At 51.9% G+C, this 18,174-nt stretch overlaps 1 protein-coding gene across 17 annotated transcripts in view; it reads left to right on the forward strand.

The window, feature by feature from the left end:
* ARAP1 (ArfGAP with RhoGAP domain, ankyrin repeat and PH domain 1) overlaps window positions 1–18,174 on the forward strand; it is a 219,474-nt gene that overhangs the window by 90,817 nt on the left and 110,483 nt on the right. For 11 of the 17 annotated variants that reach the window (XR_006285439.1, XR_006285436.1, XR_006285437.1 and 8 more), the window contains one exon: window positions 5,595–6,401. Coding sequence is in view for 7 of the 17 variants with exons in the window: in XM_043527174.1 (XP_043383109.1) it covers window positions 5,665–6,401 (737 nt within the window). In the remaining 10 variants the exon portion in view is untranslated. Of the gene's footprint in view, window positions 1–5,592; window positions 6,402–13,820; window positions 14,179–15,590; window positions 15,839–15,867; window positions 16,004–18,174 lie in introns of those variants that run through there. The other 6 variants (XR_006285453.1, XR_006285460.1, XR_006285438.1 and 3 more) reach the window with 5 other exon arrangements.

Here is an 18,174-nt window from a genome sequence, read left to right on the forward strand (position 1 = left end):
GAGCAAGAATCTAAGCCAGGATGGCAAATCCCATGTAACAGCGTGCTCACGTCCCGCCAGCTGGCACGTCAGCTGAGAGAACGTGATGCCTTGATTCTCTTCTTGCTCGGTGTTACGCTGATTGACCTCCACTGATTGAGTGACGTTGGTAGGAGGGGAAGATCAGCCTCCACCACTCTAACCTCTTCCCTCTTCGTCAGCTCCAGGAGCGAGCTGTCTAAGGGAACTATTTCTCTCTGCAGAGGTGCCGAGGGTCAGGGTGGATATTCTGTTAACCACCAACCTCAGACAGCTCAACCTGAGAGTGTCATTCCAGTCCCTGAGAAACTTCCTTCCTTCTTCCCTTCCACATGCTCTTTCTTACAGCGTGTCGGAGGTGTGGTTCAGATGCTTGAGCTTTGGTTTGAAATATTTTAACTCCCTGCAACTTCAGGTTAAAATCTTAGCATGGTCAGCTCAGACCATCTTCCTTCTGAGACGGTTAATCTGTGTGTTAGAGCAGGAGGCAGCCTGAAGAACCTCAGGCCTGTCTGCTCTGTGGGGGCGTTAACCATGCCTTGTTACTCTTAAGAGCAGAGGTTTTGTCCCGATGTCCTTGGCTGGAATTTCCCCCTCCCTGTTTAGCAGTGTTGTGAGGCACCATGTGGCAGGCACCCCAGAGGTGGCTGCATTTCAGAGGTGCTGAGAACCCGTTAGAACAGACCACCTCCCAGCGGATTAAAGAATGGATTGTGGGTTACCTGATTCAGTTTAAACCGTTCCAACTTTGATTGCTTTTCACGAGGCATCAGCAGTGGCTAAAATACAAAGCAGGAGTCTTCTTGCGTTGTACGGCAGCAACATGCTGGGCTGGCTAATGAATTCCATTCACCTCAGTCACCTCGTTAGCTAGCTGCTGTGCTCCGGACACTAATGAGTCTCCCACCACTGACATCATTAGCTGTCATTACCTTCTTCTTTGTATATGATCAGAAAACATAACTTCTCTTCTCCCTCTACACCTTATTTCCGGGCAATCTCATCCACAAACACAAATTCAAAACCCGTTTCTCTGCTGTCAACTCACAGATCTACCTCTGTGCTCCACACCTGCCTCCTTCTGTCCAAACTAAAATCCTGGCCTGTCTCTCTGATGTCTCCTTGCTGTGTAGCCATCAGCTCAAGCAACAGAGCTCTGGAACCCCCCTCCCCGCCCCAACCCCCACAAAAAAACCTTCCTGCTACCTCCTTTCTCGAGTGCTATGGACACCACCACCTGGGCCTTGCACCTTTCTCTAGGTCCTCACCTCCTGGCGATGTCTAAATCTTGCAGCTAGAACGCTTATCTAGCCTCTCGTCATTACTGCCACTTCCTTCTCTCCGGCCTTGACAAATACAACCGTGCCCTGCTCGGATCCATTCTTCCTAGGGTTGTCTTCCTAGGCTGCCGCTTTGACCGTATCACCCCTCTCTTTGCACCTCTCCCCTGGCTCCCCCCGTCTCTGTCGCAGCAAGGCTCTTCCTAGTGACTCCCCACCCTACCTAGCAGGTCCCCTTCGCTGTAGCTGTCGGGTGGTGCTTCCCCTCAGCCCATGAGGCAGCCTCCTCTGCCCATTGTTAAAATTTCAAATAAGCCCCTTTCTGCTTTCTCCCCTGCTGCCCCTCACACAGAGACAACCGGTAACTCTGGATGGTGGGGAGCACAATTTAAAGGTTTGGGGGTGGCGGGGGGAGGATGTGACCGCCCCATGCGTTGCCTCTGGCCCCTTTTCCACACCCGCTGCAAGCTGGCACCACCTTCCCCGCACTCCCCTCACAGCTCCTTCCCCACTTACTTCTCCCATCGCCTCCCCGCTGCGGGCACGGGTTCCAGACACCGACAGCCGACCAGGTGACTGCGGCTGCGGGCAAGGAAGGGATGGGATTCAGTGGGCATCCCCGCGCCCCCTCTGGCGGAGCCGTGCTGCCAGCCCCGTCTCTCTTCTCTGCTCTGGGCTCAGCGAGAGCTGTAGGTGCTGGTGCCTTTCCCAGGCACATCCCCCTTGACCGCGCTCAGCTCGACTCCCACCCTGGCAGAGAACTGGAGAGGCGTGTCACACCATGTGACACCCCCCACGTGTCGCCTCTGCCCTCATGCTTGGGAGGAGCACCCTGTCTCCATTAGCAAAGCTCCCTCGCTGTCCTCCGTCAAATCCCTCCACAAAATTCTCCTTCGCCGTGATGCCTACAGAAAATGGGTCAGTGGTCCGCAGGGATCCTAGAAATCCGTTTGCCACGGAAAAACCCGGAATTTGCGTTTTTACAGAGAATCTTTAGTGTTTTGCCGTTTGTGAAAAAATAAAAACATAGATTAACCATTCACTACATTTTACTGAAAGTACCGATGTCACTTATTCGATGCTTGCAACCTCCGCCTCGGGTAGTTGATTTTTGAACATGCTTTAAACTGACATCACTAAACATACTCCAACAAACTGCTTCCGGCGTCGAGCAGTTACTCAGCGGGTTTGTGGTTTAATGCATCTCAGATTTCACTTCGGCCTCCAGACAGGAGTAAGCAAAGTTATGAAAAGGGGGTGGAAACTTTAAAAGTCCCCACTAAAGACTGTGTTGCTGAGTTTTGCAAGGACAAATTTCACGTTGATGGTAATGGGCTGCTCCATACTCTATGGAGAAAGGCAGCAGATTATGTTCAAAGGCAGGGAATTGTAGAACCCATGGAAAGCGCTAAACATAAACTGAATGATGAGAAACGAAGATGCGGCTGAAACAGCAGGACTGTTGACAACAGTAGAGGAACAATACACTGAGACAGGATCATTCTAGTCATTTTATTTTGTTTTAATGATGGATGGCAGTGGTAGGCTTCCAACTTGTCTAAATGTTGTAAATATATCTACAAAACGTTGTGTTCAACTGATACCTGTATAGATTGTGGCTAGGGAAACTAAGGCTCAGCGTTTCATTTTAATTATGGAAAAACATAGAATTTTATGGGTTTTTTGTTTTTTTTTTATTAATCAGGGAAAACAAGGAGATCCCTGGTGGTCAGGCATGTGGTGTGCTGAGACCCCCAGCCCATCCTGCAGATTAATAGTGTCTCATTGTTTCCCGGTACTCCCCTCTCTGTCTGTCTGTATCCATCTGTTGTCTCTTAGATTATAAGCTCTTGTGGGCAGGGACCATCTCTTAATTCTAGTACAGCCCCTAGCACCGTGGTTCATGACAGGGGCACCGAGGTGCTACGAGAATACAAATAAAAAATAATAATATTGATAATTAATAAGAGATTTGGGGAGATTTCTCTGAACTGTGTGTGCGTGTCAAGGAACCATGCTAGCAGGGTAGCACCCTGAAGGATGGAAGATCTTTCTCTGGACGGGCTGTCCCACAGCAAACAGCATGATAAGGGTGTGACACTCAGTACCTTGGGGGAACACCCTGCACCCCCATATTCATCCTTATGATTGTGTGGTATCCAATGCAAAGTTTGTCATGTCGGGTGTCTTCAGAAGGCTCATGATGCACTGAGCATTGTTGTCATAGTAATGTTATAGGTTGTAACTTCATGTATATAGTTATGAGGCTGAAACTGTGTCCTCGTGGCTTAAAACAAGCCCAGGCAAAACTCTCCAGGAGCAGAGGGGCAATTCACACCTCATCAGGGCACATATGGAACAAACCCAGCCCAGCCTCACAGGAACAAAGGACAGTGGTCTAGGCAGCAGCAAAGGATCTGTTGGACTCTTGAGTGAGTCACTCCCCTTCGCTTGGTCCGTTTGGGACTACAATGAGATAATGCTCACCTGACTCTGAAGGGGTGGGGGGAAAAGCCAGGAGGGAAGGAAGAACATGATAAAAGGGAGAGATGTTTGCCATGCTCTTCCTCTCTCTTCCACCTCCATCTACATGCACCATCACCAAGCCACTGAAGCGCTGATCAAAGGGGAGAGCCTGGCTGAAGAGCAACCAGGCAGCCTGTGGTGAGAAGCATCTAAGTTTGCAAGGGCATTGAAAGTGTTAAGATCAGCTTAGATCAGCTTAGAATGCATTTTGCTTTTATTTTATTTGACCAAATCTGACTTGTTGTGCTTAGATTTTAAGTGATTATAAGTCATTCTGTTTGTTTATTCTACCTGAAGCAGTGCGTTTGGTTTGAAAAGCATGTCAGAGACTCCCCTTGGGATAACAAGCCTGGGACGTATCAATTTCTTTGTTAAATTGACAAACTCATATAAGCTTGCTGCATCCAGCGGGCATAACTGGACACTGCAAGATGGAGGTTCCTAAGGTTGTGTCTGGGACTGGAGATATTGGCTAGTGTCATTCGCTTGCACAATCCAAGCGGCTTCTGGCCAAAAGTGCTCACTCGTGTGCTGGGAGCAGCTTACATGCCAGAGGCTGGGCGTGACCAGCCCAGGAGTGGGGGTTCTCACAGCAGAGCAGGGCAAGGCTGGCTCCCAGAGTTGAGGATTGGAGTGACCTAGCAGATCACACCGGTCCATATAACACCAGGGGAACGTGTCAGAGCGTTTTCACTACAGTGTTGCTTCTGACGCTGTAACAGCTCTGTGGTCAGCCGAGGTTTTGGCATTGCGAGCAAGGAGCCAGAGTTAAAGGAGCGTGTCTCAGTCGGAGAAGCGTTGGGCCTCGTGAGGACACTGGCTTGACTTTCTGGGCGTCAGCAGCGCTCGCAATATTGCACCAGTTCCTGCTGTTGGTTTCCATCCAGCCACCACTCTGCTGCTGCTGAATGGGATGTCCCCTTGTCCCCATGTACGCAGGGCGGTTGATGTCTGTTGTGTTTGTGCCGGTCCCCAATGTGCCATATTCACCCTCTCCTGCCTCTTTCGCGTGTGCTCCTGATAGGAATATTAGGAGTTAGAGATGGAAGAGCCAGACTGGGGCAGGTGGCCCAGCCAGCATAGGAGTGTTCCTTGCAGTCTCTCCCCCACTGCATCACCAGCCCAGCTTTTAATATCCGTATATCTCCCGCCACTTCCCTTTGGAGAGACTATTTCAGTCGAACACACTTGGCTCTCAGGGGCGCTTTTTGCTGATACTTAGTCCAAGGTGGGAGCTTCCTCGTTTCCCGATCTGCTCTGTGGGTTTGTAGGTGACGTTCATGTTGGCTTGGGTTTTCTGGGGAAATTAATCGGCGTTGGATGTGGTTGACTTTGGGGCAAACCGCTAGATTTGTTTGGCTGTCTGAAGTGAGGCTCCTAAAGCTGCACGTAGGGACCCAAACGAGTGGCTTGATTTTCTCAGAGGTGCTGACAGTCCACTGCTCCTGTTGACTTCCGTGGCATTCACGGGGGCTAAAGTGCTTGGATGCTGTGCTGATGAGGGCAATATAAAAACCTGGATAGAATAGAACAGCCTGGCCTGAAAATCAGCCCACTTTGATCTAGACAGTATCATGAAAATATTCGTCTTAGCGTCTCCGGGGCTCAGTTTTCCCCTCTGTTAAATGGAGTAACAATCTCATGGGATTTCAGTGGGATGCTTTGTGGAACAGCCAAAGGAAGAGTGGCAGGACTGGATCTCTGTCCCCTCCCTGTTTGATGCTCTGATGCCTGCACATTCTAACGAGCTCTTTGTTTGTTTCCTTCTAGGCGCGGACGCCATTTTGAAGCTCACCACGTGGTGGAGAAATGATCTGAGGTGGAGCTCCCCCGTCCCACGATGGAGGAAGGGGCGTCGTTGCTTGTGGCTGAATGGCTCAGAGCCCTTCACCTGGACCAGTACCTGGAGAGCTTTGAGAAGAACGACCTCTGGAAGGTGTCGGACTGCAGGAACCTGACGGATGAGGCGCTGACTCAGATCGGGATCTTGCTGCCAGGCCATCGCAAGCGCATCCTCTTTGGCCTCCAGAAGGCCTTCATGGAGGCTCCACCAGGCACGGAGGGGCCTGTGGTGGCAGCGAGGAGGCCAGTCCCCATGAAACGCAACATTTTCCGGGTCAGCGCAGATGCTGTGACTGCCCGGGCAGAGCCGGAGCTCAAAGGTGACTCGCCCACGCCAGCCAGCAGAAAGTCTCCTGTTCTCACGGAGATGGGGAACCCTGCCGGCCTCAGCCAGGTGCCCCCACCCATCCCCCCGAGACTGGGGTGTCGCCCTCCCATCAAGTTCTCCTCAGCATCGCCTCCTGTCTCTGGTGAACTGTCCCCCGCTGTCCCCTGTCGCTCCGAACTGCCCTCCTTCGCTGACTTTGCCCCTCCGGTGCCTGCTCCTCTGCCAGCCAGAGACAAGCTCTCTCTGGGGCTAGCGGTCCCTGAAGGGAAGGGGAAACCACCGCTGCCCCCTTTGCCAGTGAAACGCCACCAGCTGGAGACCAAGCCCCACTCCCTCAAGGTGCCCCCCCTGCCAAGCCGACCGCCCTTGCTGCCGCCAAGGGCTTTGTCCCAGAGGACGGCCACCAGGTAAGGCTAATAGGGGAACTGGAAGTCCAGTGACTGTGGAATCGGATGCAGGCCAGGGGTGGGATAGGTGCCTTCACTGAGAGCCACTTCACCCGGCTCTCTTCAGGTGTCCCGAGCTAAGCCAGGTTAGGCTGGGTCCGTGCTTGGGTGAGGGACCTCCGAGGAAGCCCAGGGGTGCTGGAACTGATGCTGACCCCGTGCGGAGCTCAGTGCGCTTCTCACCAGTCTGTTGGACGAGCTGTGAATCCCAGGCCTGGGTCACCGGGGGCAGCCGTGGGCATGAAGTCCAGGAAGGGTCTGAGGAAGATCCTGAGCTACGTAGATGTGTCTGCGCTTCCCAGACCCGTTTTCATATAGACGGTGCTTAGAGCCATCGACCCAAATCTTTGTGTGTCCCCTGGAAAATGACCATAGTGCTCATACTGGATGTCACTCAGCTCAGCGACCTTCTCCACCTTGTGGCCCTGGCTGAGGGACTCCTGTCTGGAAGGATGGGCAGGACGCTGGGCGCCCCGAAACAGACAGTGGAGGGGAGAGGGAGCTCAATCGCTGGGTGTAGACAGAAAGGGGGGGTTTCCTGGGACAGGGCTGGGATGGGGGCTTTCTTTCCATAACTGCAGCCCGAAGCCTTTGACTAGCGGTGGTCACCGATGTCCCCACGGGGAGCCCATGGAGGCCCCCAGATCGGCGTGAGTTACTGCTGGGCGTGCAGTCCTGCTGGCATTTGCCCCATCACACAGCACTGGTCAGCTGTGGCGCTCTGAGCTGGTGCTGGGGAATGTCACTCTGTAGCAGGCTACCGACTACAGAGAAGAGACTTGGATCCCCTGAGGGGAAGGGGCATGTGTGTTGAGTATCAGAGAAATCACTGATCTCCCTCAGGAGTGGCCCTGTCCATTTTGCTGAACACTGGCAGCTGAGCAAAAATAAACCAACCACATCCAGCCAATCAGCAAAGCAAAATAATAATAAAAAAAAAAAAACAGCCGGCCAATCAGAGTGGCCAGTTACTTTTGCTCCAATCAGAATGGAGAAAAAAAAATTAAAAAGCCAAGTGGCACAGCAGTGTGGCAGCACCCTTGGAAGTTGGGCCCAGGATGGCTGCCCTGCTCGCCCGCCTGCCCATCCGCAGCTGGCCCTGGTTTCTCGTATGGATGGGTGGCACTGTGTGGTGTTGATTTCGCTTCCCACTAACAGGGTGTGTTTTCTTCTCTCTATAAGCGTTATAAACTTTTATAGGTCTAGTGGTTAGAGCAGGAGACTAGGACTTCTCTGGGTTTGGTGCCCAGGTCTGCACCTGACTCAGCTGTGGGTACTTGGGCAAGGGCCACGTTTTGCAGAAGCGGTCACAGATTTTTGTGTGCCCAGCTTCGGTGACCTCCCCCATGCCTGCTGTTCAGAGGTCCAAGTGTCCAGCCCCGCTGCCAATCAGGCCCCAGGGGGTCCCAACTTGGGCACCCCAAATTAGAGGCCACTCTTGAAAGTTTGGGCAATAATTTTTGTGTCCAAATTCCTCACCTCCACACTGGGGATAATAATCCTTTCCCACCACCCGGAGGGAATGCCAAGGACGTAGCTTAGTATTATTTATTTGTATCATCCTCATACTTGCAGCCCCAGTCACGGCCCAGGACCCAGTTGTGCTTGGCGCTGCACAAACACAGAACAAACAGATGGTAGCTGCCCCAGAGAGCTTCCAAGCAAAGTACAAGACCAGAGACAACAGACGGGTGCACAAGGAGACAGTGCTGGTCAGCGTGACAGGCTGTGGTCTCCGTGCACACAGATGTGAGGCGCTATATAAATCTCAAAGCATGGTCATTGGTAGTGGTTTAGTAGACAGAGACGTGGCCTAGTGATCTGTACACAGGACCTGAGAGGAGGGACTCTGGAGGTATAATCTTTCTAGAAACAAGTACAGCTCCTGTGACAGGAGCATCTGAGGCTGTTTTGACACTGGCTCCCGACTCCCTAGCGGAGAAGGACTGTGCAGTCCTTTGAACACGAACCAGCACTGAACATTGTCTTGTTACAGTGACTGTTCCCAGGTTTGCGCCTTCCGGGGAGATTTCCTGGGGTTTTCAGGAAGTGGCTCACGGGGGAAGAGATGTTGCAGCCATGGCTGCTGCCCTGGGATAGAGTGATTGTCTCTGCCTAGCTCAGTCGTATGCGTCTGACATGATACAGGCATAAAGGTCTTGTCTGTTTTATTTGGTGTAATGCTGCTCTCTAGTGCTGAATTCGTGCAACCGACGCCTCCGATCTGGGGCATGAAAATGACACGCTAGAACAGTTGAAAGAAAAGGAGGACTCGTGGCACCTTAGAGACTAACCAATTTATTTGAGCATAAGCTTTCGTGAGCTACAGCTCACTTCATCGGGTGCTGTAGCTCACGAAAGCTTATGCTCAAATAAATTGGTTCGTCTCTAAGGTGCCACAAATCCTCCTTTTCTTTTTGCGAATACAGACTAACGCGGCTGTTACTCTAGAACAGTTGAGTGTTCTGCAAACATTTTTGGAGGATAGTTTTATATCTTGTAGAGAATTGAAAGTAAATGCAAAGGGGAACTGCCAGCAAAATCAAGCTGATCCTTCCAGCAAGAGGAGCTGTCTGTACCCACTGACCTGCCTGAGAGGCGCTCAACTTTTCCCTATAAGTCAGCCGCAGAGAGGCATTCCGTATCTATCTAGGTAGCTGTATGGTCCACATCACCATAGCATGCGAGCGCTGAACAATCAGTCATTGCTAGATTTTACGCTCACAATACCCTGGTGAAGTACTGCCTCTGTGGGGAATTGAGGCACAGGGCAGATTAAGTGATTTGCCTGAAGTCTCTCTCTCTCACACACACACACACACGCTTAGCACCAGTTCTTTGGTATCATTGATCCATGTTTTACTCTTACTTCTAGTGTAAACGTAAGGGAGTCCTGAAAATTTTGGACTTCAAATAAGAGGGCATCAACCCGAAAACGCTGAGAAGCACTGCTCTGGATCATGGTTCCTCACCATCAGCTCGTGTCTCAGTGCCTCTGTGAAATTAGCCATAAACAACGGTGAAACTGGCTGTGATCCCACTGACACAAACGCGCAAAGCAGCTCCCAGAGCACCGATAGTGACAAGCACATAGGATGTGTAAGATTCCCTCCTTCACTGTGAAATGTCACAGTGTGTACTTACTGAGCAAGGGTCTCTGGTCTGTGTTATGCAGAGAAACTGTTCTTAAAAAGTTAATATATTAGTAGGAAACAAAAAAAAATTGTCAACTAAAACCCGACAGAGCAGAGAGGTTTGTGGGGCAACACCGGGGGGTTGAGAAGGCGAGGAGAAAATGATTGAGAACCTTCAGGACAGCCCTGTCGTGACTGTGCGAATGGTGACGGTGAGCAAAGAATTAAACAAGATATGTTAATAATTCTTATGTGCATAGTCCTTGTTCGGTTCCGTCTGTCTAGCTACCTTCACACACACCCGCCTGCCTATCTGTCTCTGTAATATCGGAGTGCCTGCCACATCAATAGAGACGTCCTTGGCGGACTTTGTGAAGTCTCTGGCTCTTCTCTCTATTCGGGGTCAAGACTCTGGCTGGGGTTTTTGTTTTGATTTTTTTCATATGCTGCATGGGTGTGAGGCAGGATTTCTTCTGTATCTATCTTGCAGGTTCCTCTTAGTTCTTCTTCGAGTGCTTGCATGCCTCTGCTGCTGGGGTTCAAACCGTGTGAAGTCTGCGGAAAGTTGATGCCAAAAAGTGACCCGCACACTTCTAGTTTGTAGTGTCTTGGTGAGAGTCACAAGGACAAGTGCCGCGTTTGTAAAGGGTTTTGGCTAAGGACCCATAAGGATCGCTTGCAGAGACTCAGGCTTATCCTCATGGAGGCAGCCCTCGGCCTGCAATCCGACCCCGGGCCGGCGGAGGCCGTGCTGAGTCCCTCCTCCTCCGTGCGCAGCGCACCGACGCTGACGGCGTGCAAGGCGGCTCCTATAATGGAGACTAAGGACTCCCGGCACCGACATGGCACCGAACATAAGACTTCTGGTAGGTGCCGATCTGTATCCCCGGGGCCCCAGAAGAAAAAGAGCCCAGAGAGGGGGCGCTCTCCCCCTCCTGTGCCTCAAGAGACAGCGGCAGCCTCCTTCGGGCCCGGCAGCTCCCAGCGGCTCATCAACTCCTGCCCCGCAAGGGGTCCAGTCGAGTCTGGTCCACCACTGTTCTACGGACCATCACGGCCGGGACATTCAACTCCCCTCCACTCCGGAGACATGTGAGGCGGTGCAGGACCGTAGTCACCTGATGGCTCTGCCTTCTCCAAGGAGGGACGAGGCACCGGTGATAGCCAGGCTGCCTAGTCCATCTAGGGGCAAGCCGGCGATGATGTACCGCTGCTCCCCATCTCTGGCACCGGCCACCCACGGGGGGGGAACCGCATCAATCCCCAGAGGCTCGGCACTGCTCTTCGGCACCACTGAGTACCGCTCTTCCGTGGTCTTCTTTTTCAGAGTCTGAGGCGGAGTCCTGTCGTTTGGATAGGTCCAGCAGCAGGAGGTCTAGATCTAGGCGACACTTCCAGCCTCCTCCGGCGCTGTGGCCACCTCAATGGCAACCACCAGCTCAACAAACAGGGGTGCACGCTTCTCTCCCCTGTGCCAGGAAGCCCTCGTGCTGTGGGACTTCTGTATAGAGCACTCGATACACCTGCAAGCATCGTACCGCCCTGGAATACAGAACAAGTTGGCGGACCATCTCAGCAGGTCGTTCCACGTCCACGAGTGGTCCCTTTGCCTGGACATCGTGAACTCAATCTTCCATCAGTGGGGCTTTCCCCCGATAGACCCTGTTCGCCACGTAACGTAACAGGAAGTGTCAGCAGTTCTGCTCCTTCCTGAGTCACAGCCCAGGCTCCACTGCGGACGCGTTCCTCCTCCCAGGGGGAGGGCGTCTCCTAAACGCGTTCCTGCCCGACCCTTTCGTTCACAAGGTGCTCCTCAAGATCCGCAGGGACCAAGCTCTGTGATATGGATAGCTCCAGCCTGGCCCTTCCAGCACTGGTACACATCACTCCTGGATATGTCCGTGGAAACCCCGGTCACCCTGCTACTCTTCCCAGACCTAATAACCCAGGAACATGGCCGCCTCCAACATCCGAATCTCGAGTCGCTCCACCTCGCGGCATGGAAGCTCCATGGCTGAACCCAGTGGAGCTCTCTTGCTCTTATCAAGTCAGACAAGTTCTCGTCAGCAGCAGGAAACCCTCTACGGGAGCTACCTATCTTGCCAAGTGTAAGAAATTTTCAGTCTGGTCGGCTCAGCATCACTCATTCCTGACGCTCGCCTCTGTGCCACAAGTACTGTACTATCTTCTCCACTAATTAATGGAAAAGGGCCCATATTTGGCAGGCTCCAGCGTACAGGAGAAGGCGGTTATCCAAGGAACATGAATAGTTCAGGGTTTCAGTAAAGGGAATTTCACTGGCAAATGCTGAGCACTGAGTTGGGAGAGATCTAAATTCAGGTCTTGTTCTGGGGGGTTTCTCTGGAGAGCACAGGTTCTTCTATAAACAGAGTAAACCCAACAGCGACGGCAGCAACATGATGATGAAAAGCCTGATCCTGCAAGGTGCTGGGGCCCTGCTGAAGTCCGTGGCCATTGAGGGTGCTCAGCATCTCACAGGATGAGGCCCCAGGATAGCTTTAACAGTTAGGTAGGGCTTTTTCTCTGAGGTGCTTGGCAAACATCAATTAATTCTCATCATGCCCCAGGAGGCGGGTATGCCACGTCTGTGTGTTTTGGGGACTGTTTTCCCCCCTTTGTTGCATTTGGAAATAGCATGTGTATGTGTGATATTGAATGCACACAGGCACTGAGACAGAACTGGCAATAGCTTAGACATCTAAGGGCTCAGTCCTCACTCCAGCGACTACACATGCTTCCAAAACTGATGTAATACAGCAGTGACCAAGCCCCTGGATACATCTCCAAATAATGGGAGGGTCCTGAAGCCTCTGGGCCCTGATCTTCCTGCAGGGGCTGAGTGCATTTTGGTGATCTGGGTGTTACTTTTTCCAGTTACCCTATTTCCTATTTCAGAGTAGCAGCCGTGTTAGTCTGTATCTGCAAAAAGAAAAGGAGGACTTCTGGCACCTTAGAGACTAACCAATTTATTTGAGCCTAGGCTTTCGTGAGCTACAGCTCACGTCTCACGAAAGCTTATGCTCAAATAAATTTGTTCGTCTCTAAGGTGCCACAAGTCCTCCTTTTCTTTTTGCCTATTTCCTATTGTAGCCAGTGATATTAATGTGATTCACATGCTCCGAACCATCATCCCAGCCCTATGCCCCAAACACACAGAGAGTCAGAGGGCTCGAGTCTCTTCTGCCCTTGCCCCGTTCGTCGTTGTGCAAGTTGGACCGAGCTTGATCCTTTTTTGCAGAGGTGTAAATGACTGCCCAGGATAGCAAGGGAGTGGAGAGTCTGACATCCCAGTAGATGGTGCTGTTCCCTTGATGTCACTAACCAGGTCATGCCCCAGAATGGTGGTGTGCAGCTGGAAGGTCCATCTCTTGGAGGAGAGGTGGAATCGAAGGGCTGGCTCACATGTGGTTATTAAAGAGCTGCGGAACGCTGAACGGCAGCAAGGAACTCCATCGTAGTGTCCTGCAAAAATCCCTAATCGGGTAGCTACATTCTGTCTACATCAGCTCCCCCTGTGGCTGCGATGGACAAGCTATTCTTCTTCACTTCCTGTCCTAAACCGTTTGTAGCGGGCTTGTGTGGTACCAAATAAAGGGCATGAAAATTCCACCCAGCCCCTCGTCTGTAAGACACGTTCTCTGGGCGGCAATGGACCCAAATGATTGAAATCTGCCGAATCTATGGTTTTGTTTATGACCAAAAAGGAAGTTTCGAACCCTCAGGCTAGCGGGGACAGCTAAGGACTGTTCTAAATAGGAATGGTTGCGCTCTTGTCTTTCAGCATCTGCTGGCAAACCACTCCGCTGCTGTTCATAGATATCCCAAACTATGAATGAAACTAACCAGCCTCTCCCTGCTGCTTTTCACCCACAGCAGTGAAAGTAGCAGGAATCATGCCAGTCTTATAGCATCCCAGGCAGGGCGGGAGGACAACCCCTGCCCTTTGAGTTATCCACAAGAAGCGAATCTGGGGGATATAGTTACTCCGTTAATCACTACCTCTAGATTTCCCGGTGCCCCTTGTATCTGTCCTTCAGCTTGGCCTGGGACTGGCTGTGTTCGTGTGTCTTTGTACAGTGCTGAATAAATAAATACCGATAAGATAGATGGCCCTTTAAATTCAGGGAGTGAGGGGGGAGCTAGTAATATAAATCTTGGTCTGTTGTGCTTCTTGGCAGCCATGGTAACCTCCCTTTATGCTGTGTGGTTGGTGGTGAGCAGCCGGCAGCGCAAGGTCTGGGAGGTGTCACTTTTTGGGGGTGAGAGGAGGAAGTATTAGCCCCAGTGAATTCTGGGTGGCGTTTTTTTTTCTTCTTGCTTTGGTGGGCCTGCTCTTTCAGGAAGTATTGTGCAGCTCAGAGAGAAGGTCAGCCCAGAGAAAGAGAGCGAGGCTGTGGGGTGTGTGTGTATGTGCCGGAGGACTTTCTGGGCAGCCAGTGCCTTGTGTGAAGTTTGCAGAGGGAGCGCGAGGGGGGGCAGGTTTCTTGCAGAGTCTCCAGATGGAAGTATAAAAGCGCATTGTGCTGTGTTTTCCCAGCTGTATCCCAGAGACAGGGATGAGAATCTCACCGCTGCCTTCCCAGGTGAGGACTCAGGTTTGAATTTTGGATGATGAAATGCAGGGTTTGTAAAATTAGCAGCTGAGAGACCGGCTGGTGGGGGTGGGGGAGGTGCACTCTGCATTTCAACAAGCTTTCTTTCCATTTCCTTGTCCACACAGTAATTTCTCTCTCTCTTTCTGTCTCACTTTCTCATCATCTTTCTGCCAGTGGGTTGTTTTGCTGATCTTATCTACAGCTATTTTAAATCCTTAGTGGATGAGTAATAGCAAAAGGGTTGGGGAAAAGTATCTGTGGAAGCATTAAACTGTATAAGAACCTCCAAAGAGCTGTACTGGGTCAGACCAGTGGTCCATCTAGCCCAGTATCCTGTCTCTGACGGTGGGCCGTGCTAGATGCTTCAGAGGGAATGAACAGAACAGGGCGATTTTCGAGTGATCCATCTTCTGGCATGCAGAGCCCGGGGTTGCGTCCCTGACCGTCTTAGCTGATAGTCATTGATGGACCAATCCTCTATGAATTTATCTAATTCCATTTTGAACCCACTTATGCTTTTGGTGATGATACTACATTCTACTACAATGTACTGGTTAGAATTTGACCCCAACAACGTCACTTTGAAGCAACTGGTCACTATCAGAGACAGGAGACTGGGCTAGAGGGACCACGGGCCTGGTCCTGTAAGGCTGCTGCCTCCTGGGGAAATGATAGATTACCGATTGCTTTTAGGTCGCTCTGAGATCAGGCATGTTCATTCCTCGTTGAGGTTGTATCCATATGCTAGACACCATGGTGTCCTTGCTCATGGCTGGGGACAGAAAGAGTGGAATTGCTAGGCAGAACTCCTCTGGGTATGACTTAACATCCTCTAAAGGAATTGGGTAACTTCAGAGGATCCCATCTGTGGAAAGGAATTGATTAAATTCCACGAGTCATTGGTTTCCATGGTGTCTCGCCACCCAAATCACCTTAGACAGCAACAGGGCCTGGTTCTGAGCTGCCATTCGGATCTGTCACTGGCCAGAGAGACCCTCGGCAGGGGGACAGCACCCATCCCATTGCTCTGGGCTTCCTTTGCTGCAGATGTATGGTTGTTTTAAGACAGAAGTTCTCAAACTGTCAGACAGGACCCCAAAGTGGCTTAAACTTACTGGGGCCTGGGGCTGAAGCCCGAGTCCCACTGCCCAGGGCCGAAGCCAAGCCCGAGGGCTTCAGCCCTGAGTGGTGGCGCTCGGGTTACAGGCCCCTTGCCTGGGGCTGAAGCCCTTGCACTTTGGCCCACCCGCCCGGAGCGGTGGGGCTCGGGCTTTGGCCCTCCTGTGGTCGTGTAGTAATTTTTGTTGTCAGAAGGGGGTCGCAGTGCCGGGAAGTGTGAGAACGTGTTTTAAGAACATGCACAGTGTTTCTGGGTTCTTTCCAAGCCGCCCGGTCAGTCTCCTCATGCCATTATCTTCTCCCCTAGCGCGGCGGGAGGCCCAGTGCTGTAAGAAGAGGGTTAACAGGATTCTTGCTCTGAGCAGGGAGGCAGATGTGCGAGAACAAAGGGAGCCCTGTTCTGGGCTGCAGAGCCAGCCAGGCCATGTCTGGGGCCTTTCTGCGCTGGTGCTCTCTCTGCTGCGTTGCCATCGCGCTGCGTTGCTTTCCCGTCCTTGGCTCGATCTGCTTCTTGCAGCCTCTGCTGGAGGTGAGCTGACCTGTGACGTTCTCGGTGGTTTCATCTGGTGGCAAAAAAGGGGGAAGAGGACAAGCGTCTGTTCTCCAGGAATTTGCTCAGTTTAAATGACTGCAGCTGCTGATGCTGGCTGGTAACATGTGCCAGTGGCGATGGCCGCTCCTGGGCGCTGCGATGGTGAGTGCGTCAGAAATGCTGGTAGATGGGATGATCGCAAAGGGCCAAACCTCCAGCCTGTGCCGAGGGCAGTCTGCTGGGTGGCTCTATGTCTGCTCCTACCTTGGGGCCCCGCTGCCATCTGTGCAGGAAGCCCCAAGGAGCTGTGCTCTGCCACCCTGACTGGGTGCATTCCTCTACACTTCCCCATGCCCAGTTCCCCCATGCCACAAGGGCTGTGTCTGTCTCCAACAGGCTAAATGTGCATTCCATTGTCAAACTGAATGTGGGAAGGCAGCCAGCGGCTACTTCCCTTTATCAGCCCCGTCCTGAGCACAAGACCCTGTGCGTCTCCCCAGAATCAGCTGAGATCACCAACAGCCCAGGCCCGCGGCTGCCAGAATGCTCTAGGCCTTGGTGGTGCCAGGAAACATGCAACCATTGCCCCAGGGCTCAGCAGAGGACAGGTTTTCAGTCCTCCCGGCAACAGCGATGGGCTGCCTAGACTTGTCCCTATCAGGGTGGTATTGACCAGCAGGAAGCCGGCTTGTTGTCCTGGATTTGCGTCTGATGATCAATGGAGGGATTTTAATGGTAGCGTGGACAGACACCTGTTCTTTAAAAATGCAGTAGCCCATCTGTAGAGTAACGGCCCAGTCCTGGGCCGGGTTCTGATCTCACACCAATGGGAAACAGGAGTATGTGAGATCAGAATCAGGCCCATTATGTGTTTAGAGCAAGGACTCCTGGGACCTATTCCCAGCTGTATTGCAGACTGATTCAGACCTCAGGCCAGTCGCTTAACCCTTTGTCGCCCTCTTTCCCCCATCTGTAAAATGGGCTTGCTGTTACCTCGCCTTAGTATAGTATCTCCTCACTTAACGTCGTCCCGGTTAACGTTGTTTGGTTGTTACATTGCTGATCAGTTAGGGACCATGCTCGTTTAAAGTTGTGCAATGCTCCCTTCTAACGTTTGGCAGCCGCCTGCTTTGTCCACTGCTTGCAGGAAGAGCAGCCCGTTGGAGTGAGCTGGTGGGGCTTGGTTCCAGGGTGGGCCGGCAGCCCCCCATCAGCTCCCCCCTCCCCTAAGTTCCCTGTGCGGCAGCCACCCAGCTGTCTACCAATTGCCAGCAGCTCATCTGTCCCGCCCCACACTGCCATGGAGCTGCTCCCCGAGCCTCCTGCTTGTTGTGCAGAGGCGGGGGAGAGGAGTGCTAATGTCAGGGTGTCCCCTCCGCCCCCGCTCCTTTACCCCATCTCCACAGAGCAGGGTGGATGACAGGGCTCAGGACGGAGGGAGCTTGCAGCCAGCCACTGCTGTCTCAACTTGCTGATCTACTTAAAAAGACAGGTTTCAGAGTAGCAGCCGTGTTACTCTGTATTCGCAAAAAGAAAAGGAGTGCAAGTGGATGAAGTGAGCTGTAGCTCTCGAAAGCTTATGCTCAAATAAATTTGTTAGTCTCTAAGGTGCCACAAGTCCTCCTTTTTTAAAAAAGACAATGTATTTAGAGTGGGGTCAGTGTACTTAAAGGGGCAATGCGTCACACACACACACACACACACACACACACACACACACACACACACACACACACACACACACACACACACACACACACACACACACACACACACACAGTCTCTCTCTGCCATGCAGTCACTCCTCCCTCCATTCCTGCTGCGTTGTAGAGTGTGAGGCTACATTAACAATGTGTTAACCCTTGAGGGCTCAGCCGAGGGCTAGTTCATCATTTAGCAGCAAGGCATTCCCTGGGAAATATCCCACCCTCTGATTCCACCACCTCTACCAAGCTTCACCATCATCATCGCTGTGTACAGTAATAAATTGTTTGTTTAAAACTTACACTGTGTGTGTGTGTGTGTGTGTGTGTGTGTATAAAATATAGTCTTTTGTTTGGTGAAAAAAATTTCCCTGGAACCTAATCCCCCCCTGTACATTAATTCTTATGGGGAAATTGGATTCGCTTAACATCGTTTTGCTTAAAGTAGCATTTTTCGGGAGCACAACATTAAGCGAGGAGTTACTGTGTAGCGCCTTTGCGGTTAGGAATGAATAAACATCTCGAGAGGCAGGTGATTATTATTACGCCCTTTGTACAGCTGGGGAAGCAGAGAGGAGAGGGCTTGCCCAAGATCAGACGGGGAGCTTGAGAAAGAGCCACAGACAGGAC

This window comes from Chelonia mydas, chromosome 1, assembly GCF_015237465.2.
Source record: "Chelonia mydas isolate rCheMyd1 chromosome 1, rCheMyd1.pri.v2, whole genome shotgun sequence".
Classification (NCBI taxonomy): Eukaryota; Metazoa; Chordata; order Testudines; family Cheloniidae; genus Chelonia; species Chelonia mydas.